This window comes from Heterodontus francisci, chromosome 3, assembly GCF_036365525.1.
Source record: "Heterodontus francisci isolate sHetFra1 chromosome 3, sHetFra1.hap1, whole genome shotgun sequence".
NCBI lineage: Eukaryota > Metazoa > Chordata > Chondrichthyes > Heterodontiformes > Heterodontidae > Heterodontus > Heterodontus francisci.
In genome coordinates, this window is record NC_090373.1 from 94,871,831 (window position 1) to 94,882,066 (window position 10,236).

At 41.4% G+C, this 10,236-nt stretch overlaps 2 protein-coding genes across 2 annotated transcripts in view; both read right to left on the reverse strand.

Annotated features, from left to right (window-relative positions):
• LOC137358614 (intersectin-2-like) overlaps positions 1–8,214 on the reverse strand; it is a 113,072-nt gene extending 104,858 nt beyond the window's left edge. The window contains exons 1-3 of the mRNA XM_068024686.1: positions 8,133–8,214; positions 6,791–6,878; positions 5,854–5,993 (exon numbers count right to left, since the gene is read on the reverse strand). Of these exons, the coding sequence (XP_067880787.1) occupies positions 5,854–5,993; positions 6,791–6,866 (216 nt within the window). The 5' untranslated portion in view covers positions 6,867–6,878; positions 8,133–8,214. The remainder of the gene's footprint in view (positions 1–5,853; positions 5,994–6,790; positions 6,879–8,132) is intronic.
• LOC137367121 (intersectin-2-like) overlaps positions 7,962–10,236 on the reverse strand; it is a 128,695-nt gene continuing 126,420 nt past the window's right edge. Inside the window, exons 13-14 of the mRNA XM_068028558.1 lie at positions 8,133–8,324; positions 7,962–7,991 (exon numbers count right to left, since the gene is read on the reverse strand). Coding sequence (XP_067884659.1) covers positions 7,962–7,991; positions 8,133–8,324 — 222 coding nt within the window. The remainder of the gene's footprint in view (positions 7,992–8,132; positions 8,325–10,236) is intronic.

Consider the following 10,236-nt stretch of genomic DNA (forward strand, 5'->3'; position numbering starts at 1 on the left):
AATAGACGTCTATAGGAATTGGAAGGTATGGGTTGTGCTTTACTGCTTACTGTCATTTTGTTAATATACCACAGGCACTGCATCTCCAGACAGGAAAAAATATGGTGAATAGCTCCCATCTTCGAGAGATACTGGACAGAGTTCAACAGTACTTAAGGTCTTCATTCTCAATTATAAGTAATTGATGCAGCACTGTCACAATCAGGCTCAAAGAAACTTTGCAGGATGCTCCGTCAAGGCCTCACCACATAATTATAGTGATTTTTAAAAGCACAAAGGTAACATTGCAGATATTTAGGATTCTTATTGGCATAAACACTTTTAGAATTCACAAACTGATCTGTTTAATATTAGTTTACTCCTGACCATGCTGTGCAGTATTGGTTCATCTGTCAGGACACAGTGGATTATAGTGCCATTTACCGATTTAGTGTTCACTTGTGGGTAATTTTGTGTTGTTCATCTACACCCAAAAGGAACTGATGTGAGATGGCATCCTGACAAAGAAGTCCATCATTCGTGAGGTGAAAGGGCATATTGCTATTATTACCTATATTTGAATATTAGTGATTTGCCAATGTGGCAAAATTCACACTGTGAAATGTTTTGTTTCTCAAAAGGTATAACCACTAGTATCTGACAAATATTCTAACTGTAAATAGACTAGATGTATCATCATGCCTCCCAGAAACCAGGAAAACAAAACCCAGATCCACTAATTTTAATATATTCCTTACGTGAAATTGGGAAACACACTTGTGTTATTTTATTATAAAATAGATAATCAAATACGTACAACTTCTTTCTGATCATGCATGAACTTACAAGGGATAATAGATGTTGTTGTGTCCTGAGGCCCTGCGTGGCTGCAATTTGATTACTGGTCAAGCTGGATATTTAAACTGATCATTCCACTTGTTAATTAAATAAGTCCCTGAAAGATTTCTGGAGATTGCTTAAAATCTTGGTCCTGTGCACTGAGGATATATCATCAATAAAGCACAAATGGGTAAATGACTACAGAAAGAGTAATACATGAAAGCAGGAAGAGAACAAGACTTTTTTCAGCAAATAACCTTCAATAAAAGGAACAAACTGCTGAGACAGCCCAGCAGAGAGAGAAGGCACTCAAGTACAAAGTCGTCCAATTCCTCACACTGTAAGATAACAAAGTAGGGAAAAATAAATAAAAATAATCAGTTGTTCACTGAATATACAGCAACTATGCTGTGGCCAACAACAGAATATGCTTAAGGACTGTATTATAAAAGAAAATGAAAGCATCTAAAAAAAATTCAAACCTCAAATTCAACACTGAATTTCCAATAGGACTTTGCCCCTTTAAATTTAACCAAAACCAGAAGCAGAAGTACATTAACTTAACAAGTTAACCAATTTATTGTATGAACAGTAAATGGGTTAGACTGAATTCACCGTAAACTCCAATTCTGCCAAGAAAACAAATAACCAGGAGTTTCAGGTCAGAACATACAGTGGTTTAAACCTTTTTCTAAAAAAAAGGTCACGTGAAATTCAGAGTGAATTGAGTGAACGCAGAGTAAAATTTGAATGATCAGTACAGGAAATTGAAAGCTTCCACACAAATGCATAAATGAACATACCAATAGGTATATTAACACATTTGTTACAGTGGCTAATGAAAAATACATTGCATATTGTAGAAGCCCTTACAAGTCAAACTAGAAAGCTTATAAGAGCTGACCAATACTTCAAGGTGCTAACTCTCCAAACACTCACCTAATACAGGTCAATGGAATGTTAGAAAAATTAAGTCACTGCTAATTTGTTTTATCAAATTTGGTAAGGTAGTGCATAATAAACATAACACAAGTCTACTTGCAAGCATCTGTAATATAAAGCAATGGAATGTCACCTAAATTATTGAAATAGACATATCAACACAAGATTAAATTTAACAGTTTACTGCTGTAAGGAACTTAATTAGTTGAAGTACAGGACAGGCGAATCAAGCTGACAAAAGTTTTTATATGGTAAATTCATCCTTTATAGAAGAGGAGGTTTGAAGAAATATCTAAACATTACTGATGCTATATTCCTCCAGTTGATACATTTAATCTTTGAACAAATGTGTATCAGGAATTGTGCAAACATAATGTTAAAAATAAAATGAAACAAATGTTTTTTTAAATTCATTCATGGGGTGAGGGCATCACTGGCTAGGACAGCCACATATTGCCCATCCCTAATTGCCCTTATGAAGGTGGTGGTGAGCTGCCTTCTTGAACTGCTGCAGTCCACCCACAGTGTTGTTAGGAAGGGAGTTCCAGGATTTTGACCCAGAGACAGTGAAGGAACGGCGATATAGTCAGGATGGTGTGTGACTTGGAGGGGAACTTGCAGGTGGCAGTGTTCCCATGCAACTACTGCCCTTGTCCTTCTAGGTGGCAGAGGTCGCGGGTTTGGAAAGAGCTTTCTAAGGAGCCTTGGTGCATTGCTACAGTGCATCTTGTAGATGGTACACACTGCTGCCATTCTGTCAGTATAGTTGCAGGCTTCTCACCCTCCAAAGTCTTTAGAAAGTACCCATTCTGCCCCACTCCTTTGGAATTCCAGTGTCTCTCCTTTTTGAGGCTGAAGAGCCTTTCTGTGCCAGCCCCTGGTTTAATAGTCAGGTTAATCCCCTATTCTCAGTCTGATTCATTTTCCCTTTGGCCCAAGCAGTACAGTGAGGAACTGGATCCCCTCCCAGTGTGTTTAATGGCCTACCCCAAGTCTTGTTTATCCCCATGCTGGTGGACATTCCTTTACATTACTCTATAATTTTCCCTTTCACTTCCAGTTTCCTGCATCCTTTCCATCTATCTGAGAGATTCACTATTTTTCTATCATTCTTCGCTTCATTGTTTTCCATTTTTAGTTTAGCCTCTGTAGATTCCTGCTTTCTCTATTTCGTTTACTGCCCCCCCCCCCCCCCGCCTTATTCTGATCTTCTCTGATGTGTTATTATATCTGTTAATCTCCCGTTTTCTCTTGCTGCATTAGTCTCTATCTTCCCCTTTTCTGTTTGAAATTTGACTCTAGATGTTTTTGCTGTTCTTGCATTGGCTTGACAACTTAAAAATGTTTTTATCTTGCTATGAGAGTCCAGAATTCATGACCAAAATAACCAGATCCACTGGATTAATCTCCAGTTATTCAGAATTCTGGGAATGATCAAACAACATACTTTGTCGCTCTTGAGGAAAGCTTCCTAAAAGCACATCCTCAGATAGCGAAACCTGCTCTAAAAGTAGAACGGGCACATCATATATTCACAACATACTCCACTGATGAGAGTTTTCCACAAGTGTTAATTAACCAGCTGCTCAACTTGCAATACAAGGGGCATGTTGTCAGGAAAGCAGAATCCTCGATATAACTGCTACATGTCTTTTTTAACCTCTTACCAGAGTTATTTAGAGACTGCAAGGTGTTTGACTCCTTCAAAACAATTCAAGGAGTGGAAAAGATGCAGCATGAGATGGTTTCAACATGAATTAATCAGGAGCAGATTCTTTACTGGTGTGCAGGTAGCAGAGGTTTTTTTTGGGAAGGAAATATTTTTGCTCCAACATAGTCATCCATGTTTCTCTGTCTCCCTGCCCAACCTGACCATATTCCTGTTTCACTGAGGTTAGGAGCTGTGCGATGAGGCAGAACACAGGCATTAAAGAGTAAGAGTGTAGGGATGAGCCATGAAAATGGTCAAACGTGGACAAATGGGACATGAAGTTTCAAATACTAACTGTAACCCCGTAAAGTGTAGATGATTAGCATACAGAGACAGTCAACATAAGAAATATCTAGGGTCTCGTCTCAAGGATAAATAGGCAAAACAGATATTCTTGAGAATTTTAGCAATCATCACTCATAACAATTAAAAAATACTAATGGTGGATATATGTATTATTTTTACACCATTCTGATGTCAGTTCAGGTGTAAATTGATCTTTTTAAAGGTATAATGAAAACAATTTCAACAAATGCCTGCTGTCATTTAGAACTCAGAAGACGGCATTTCCAACTGCAGAGTGATCGGGAAAGATACCAAAGAGAGACCACACGCTTGTGGGGAAGCTGAGAAACAAAGCAGTTAATCCCTTTATATTGAGAACTTAAGTGAAAGGTCAAGGCCCACAGTGCAGGATATCATCAAGCTTGCTGATTGGAAAGACCAAGTCTCCTTGAGATATTCTTAAAGATCTCCTAAAAGTCAAGTCAAAACTGGCCTTGGTACAGTCAGCAGGCAATTTCTGTAATCCCTCGGCTCAAAGCTGAAAAGGTGATGGGGAAAAAAACAAATTTAAAATGAAGGAACAGATTAAGAAAGAGAGAAGAATGCAAAACCAGCAACCATGTAAAAGCTCAAAATTGAAATGTATATTCCAGCAAAAACAAAATAGAAGCATTTGTTAAACTTGGCTCAGTGAGTAAATGATTCAGTATCATGTGGACTGGTCAGGAAGGTCCCAGATTCAATCCCATCTTTGTTTAGTCAGCTGATTACCATAGGAATACTAAAATTGGTCTCAGTATCCCTGGGCTGGGGAGATAAAAATAAAATGAAGCAAGATTCCAGGTTCTGATTGTGTTATGAGGATTTCCATTTTTGTATTAAAACCTGGGATTTCTATATTTTTTTTAAACTGAAAAGGATTTCAGTGGACATTGAAACATCTGGAGATAGTTGAACTTTATGGATGCTTTTGGAAGGAAGGTAGGGTCCATGAGAGGTTCCAGGTTTTGACCAGTAAACAAATACTGGAAACCAGGTAATTTCAAGGAAACCAGCAGGGGGTTTGACCTCAGAGCTACCCTTTGTGTGACGAGAGAATTTATGACTTGGCATGTGGCTTGTTTCTGGAAGATTTTGGTTTCATTTTGAACTGTTTAAAAGTCAGTGGGTTTGGACTATAACAGGAATTTGGAATTTGATTTTGACCTGCCTGGAGATCAGAAGAACCAGAAAAGTACTACCTCTCTGTAAAGAATCCTTGCTCTTGAAAAGCAAAAGCTTGTATGCAGTGGTATTGTTGTCTCCTGTATTTTTGAAGAAACCCTGAATGTGCAGAAATCTTATATCCTTAAAAGGACTTTTGCAACGAATGTGAGAACTGACACCTGTTGCTACACTCCTGATGGAAGACCTATGTGAAGTCTTCTACAATTGAATTTCTTTGAACGCCTACCCATCACAGACTGTTCATCAACCGCGCCTGGAAAGACTTTGAGTGGCATCCAACTATTTGCCTTTGGGACACCTCGCCAAACCGAAGAACTTCCTTCCAGATCATGGCAGTCTAAGTTTTTTTTATTCCTATGAAACAGCTGTAAACCAAAATCCCTTTTCCCCCCCGGTTAACCAGTTTTTGGATGTATGTGCGTGTGCATGAGGGCTAGGAAAAAATAAGTAACTTTAGTATCTCAATTCGTATATAAATTTACTTCATTATTATAAAACCAAATCCTAACCAATAAACAGTTAGTTTTGTTGTTGATTAAAGAAACCTGGTTGGTGTGCTTTATTCTGGGGACAAATAGAGCATCGAATTGGCTGTTCGGGTAAGTGGGAAAATTTATTGCTTTGCTGTGACCTGTGGAGAAGCGGGACTGAATTAACAGTGCACTCCTCCTGCCTTGGTCGTAACAATTGCAATCCAGTGATCCAGCTAAAAAGTACACTTATTAAGAGAGGAGGGAGAAGGGGGAATATTTCTTGAAAAAGATTGGCCAGTTTAGAGCTCAAGAATTGGAATAAAAATTTAGAAAGACCGCAACCTTCTTCCAACTAATGTGCAGGACCACTTGTTAATTACACTGTTTGGATATTACCTTCAGTTGACTGTTAAAAGCATCCATTTCGGAAAGTTTGTCAGCTGTCTCTTTCTCCAGTTCCTTCAGCTGTTGCCGAAGTTGTTCACAAGATTCTTTCTTTTCTGCATGGTTCCGATTCAACAGCATGAGACCTGTATCTGAAGAACACAAATTTTACTAAATTTGGAAACCTCGGAGGTGTGCACAAAGAACAAAGAACAGTACAGAATACGAACAGGCCATTCAGCCCTCCAAGCCTGCGCCGATCTTGATGCCTGTCTAAACTAAAATCTTCTGCACATCCCCTCTAAACTTTGCCCCTCGCACTTTAAACCTATGTCCCCTAGTAACTCACTCTCCCACCCTGGGAAAAATCTTCTGACTATCCACTCTGCCCATGCCACTCATAACTTTGTAAACCTCTATCATGTCGCCCCTCCACCTCCGTCGTTCCAGTGAAAACAATCCGAGTTTATCCAACCTCTCCTCATAGCTAATGCCCTCCAGACCAGGCAACATCCTGGTAAACTTCTTCTGTACCCTTTCCAAAGCCTCCACGTCCTTCTGGTAGTGTGGCGACCAGAATTGCACGCAATGTAAATAAGTTTTGTTTTAGACATATAATTAGAATGCAATGACTGGCCACCATTGAGCTTAATTAAGAAAGTCTTCCACTTCCTCCTGAAGCTACCAAGTAATTGTGGGAAGTAGAGTAAGCTATTAAAGTACACCGTAGATGTCCAGAATGGCATCATTTCCAGCAGGTATGTGGTCCTTGGTTCCATCGCTCTAATTATGCAGCTGATCACCCAGATAGTGACAACACTGGGGTCCATTCAAGTTGATCTACCTCAGCTTGTGAGTCAATTCTGTCCATACTGCAAATGGCACGAACCTTATGAAAAATGAAGTACAAGTCGAACGAACAAGCTTTTAAAGAATGTGACATACTCACTGTAGACAGAGTTAGGCTGAATGTGTTTTATTTGGTCATTCAGAGTCTGCTTTTCAGGAATTAACTGACTCAGCATATTCTGACACTCCTAAAAGAACACACACAATAGATGAACATTTTTCAGTTGGGTTTGAAGAAAAACTTTAGTAAAGCAACATTGAGAAAATGTTCATACAGGCAGCAAGTTTCAAATAAAGTAAATTGTCTGCTTCCCACTTCATCACCAAGCCGTCCTCCACTCATTTTCTCTGACTGGGGAGACAGTGGCGTAGTGGTAATGTCACTGAACTAGTAATCCAGAGGCCTGGGAATACGGGTTCAAATCTCACCACGTCAGCTAGTGGAGTTTAAATTCAATTAATTAATAAAAATCTGGAATTGAAAGCTCATTTCAGTCATTGTCATTAAAACCCACCTGGTTCACTAATATCCTTTAGGGAAAGAAATCCGCTGTCCTTACCTGGTCTGGCCTACATGAGACTCCAGACCCACAACAATGTGGTTGACTTGTAACTGCCCTCTGAAATGGCCTAGCAAGCCACTCAGTTGTCAAGGGCAATTAGGGATGGGCAACAAATGCTGGTCTTGCCAGTGACGCCCACATCCCATGAAATAAAAAAATTAACTCTTATGTCTCTGCCAATATCCTATTCCATCCATTTCAACTCCGTAAATGAACTCCTAACCTCATACCAACACAGCTTCATTGGCTTTGACATTAACCCCACCCTCACGAAGGGCAAGAGAGGACGGAGAAGGGGTTAAAAGTGAAACACACCGCGCACATGACCACTGCCATTTTTACTCCCTGGATATTGGGACTTCCAAGTGTCCCACCATGAAAATTAAATATGTTAATAAACATCCCGCCTTTTCATGATTTAAATATGTTAATAAACATCCCGCCTTTTCATGATTTAAATAGGTTAATAAACATCCCGCCTTTTCATGATTTAAATATGTTAATAAACATCCCGCCTTTTCATGATTTAAATATGTTAATAAACATCCCGCCATCAGGCTGCTACAGTCTGATTCAAAATGAACTGCTGTGGTAAAACTGGACACAGAAAATCAATATACTACCATTCAGTAGTGTACACTACTGGAGCACTAATAATACTGTGTCACAGTACCTTCCTTTTAATCTATACATTAAAATAATACAAACTTAAATAAGTCTGCCATTTTGGAAGTTGTCCTGGTATAAAAGATTTGAAATTGTTAACCTTACTCAAGAGAATTCATCAGATTTGACTAAATATTTTCACTTTGACAACATGTTTTCAAATTGAAGTGATTAAACCCCACCAAGCGAGAAAAGAAAAAGATAGGTTACTACCTGGAGCTGTTGCTGCAAAAGGTTCACTTCTGTTCGCCTCTGGTCATGCTTCTGATTTATGAGATCCAGTTCCTTTTTCTGAACTTCCTTTCTGCTTTGGACTTGGTGCACTCTGTTTGCAACTTTTTGCTGCTTCTCACTCTGAGATAGATTAGAGTAATGATTAAACGTAAGTGCAAAAACTGAAAACAACTGCAGCGAACCAAAGAAAAATTACAATAGCACCACACCCATGTGAACCTCTTGTGGGGACAAGTACGGTCACCTGAAGAAAATGTGGCACTGCAACTCCTTGCCACAATTCTACATAGTAATAATCAGAAGATGTGCTTTAATTGCTACTGTAGCTTTAGCTCAGTGGGCTGATATTGTCCCTTCAGTGGAACAACCTGCTCTATTTACCAACAAATTGGTTAATCTTGGTGGGAACTGCACTCAGAGCAACCTTATTCGTTCAATGGTAATTTTCCAATTTTATCACTGCCATTTTGCATTTCCACCCCACAATGCACTGCATTAGATGCCCGCATAAAAATTAGGTGCACAAAAAGTCACATTTTTGGGACAGTTAACTGAAAGAAGTTTGAGAAGTATTCTTTGCTTTTGAGAAATATTCCCTGAAACCTTGAAAGGAGTGAAGTAAACTTCTTTCCCTTGTTCACTGAATTGGATTCCTGAGTTTAGTAGCATAAACAGATCATTACACTATGCTGCTTACGAAAGTTTTTATTTACTTTTCTTAGCAGAACTGAGATTGTTCACATGCCTATTATTTATACATTATTCTCACTTATTTGACAAGGATGCGCAGTGGATGCCATCAAAATCTGTAAACACTACATGTCTTTCAGATGTCTGATCTTACCTAGAAACACAGACAGGGCTTGTGTTTAAAACAGCACTTTCAGCAAATTAATTTTGAACAAATATACTATTAACTTTAAAAAGATTACCATTAAATTTTCTGGGACCCACAACAATGCTGCATTCAATTTTAATAAAATGAGATAGTTTCCAGATAAGATTATGTCCAGATCAGGGTTGTCCAACACAGCCCGCGGGCCAGAATCCGGCCCGCGGATAAAAACTGTACCTAGCCATTACTTATTCTCGTCAAGGATCCGTGACTGGTAATTTCAGGGATGAGAAATTTCCCATTAGCTCCTTCTTTCTGATTAGACCAGTTTTGCAAACAAAAAATTACATTGATTGTTTCACAGCTCAATTAGAATTTCTACGCTCAGATCTCCATCTAATGCTCATTGACACTCCTTTCCATGTTCACAGGTGACAGGTGCTGCATGAGAGTGGGAACAGCGGCTTCCAAACTTCGCACAGATTCGGGGTTCACCAGCGGGCTTTAAAAAAAATTGGAAATTGCAGGAAATCCCCAAATCTGTCTGAAGTTCGGAAACTGCAGTTCATGCTCCCAGCACCTATCTGGACAGCTTCGGGGTTTCCCAGAGAGAGGGGGGAGGGAGAGGGAGGAGGGAGGGAGGGGGGGAGGGGGAGAGGGAGGAGAGGGAGGGGGAGAGGAGGGAGGGGGAGAGGGAGGGGGAGAGGGAGGAGAGGGAGGGGGAGAGGGAGGAGAGGGAGGGGGAGAGGGAGGAGAGGGAGGGGGAGAGGGAGGGGGAGAGGGAGGGGGAGAGGGAGGGGGAGAGGGAGGGGGAGGGGGAGGGGGAGGGGGAGAGGGAGGGGGAGAGGGAGGGGGAGAGGGAGGGGGAGAGGGAGGGGGAGAGGGAGGAGGAGAGGGAGGAGGAGAGGGAGGGGGAGAGGGAGGGGGAGAGGGAGGAGAGGGAGGAGAGGGAGGGGGAGAGGGAGGAGAGGGGGAGGGGGAGGGGGAGGGGGAGAGGGAGGGGGAGGGGGAGGGGGAGGGAGAGGGGGAGGGGGAGGGGGAGGGGGAGGGGGAGGGGGAGGGGGAGGGGGAGGGGGAGAGGGAGGGGGAGAGGGAGGGGGAGGGGGAGAGGGAGGGGGAGAGGGAGGGGGAGAGGGAGGGGGAGAGGGAGGGGGAGAGGGAGGGGGAGAGGGAGGGGGAGAGGGAGGGGGAGAGGGAGGGGGAGAGGGAGGGGGAGAGGGAGGGGGAGAGGGAGGGGGAGAGGGAGGG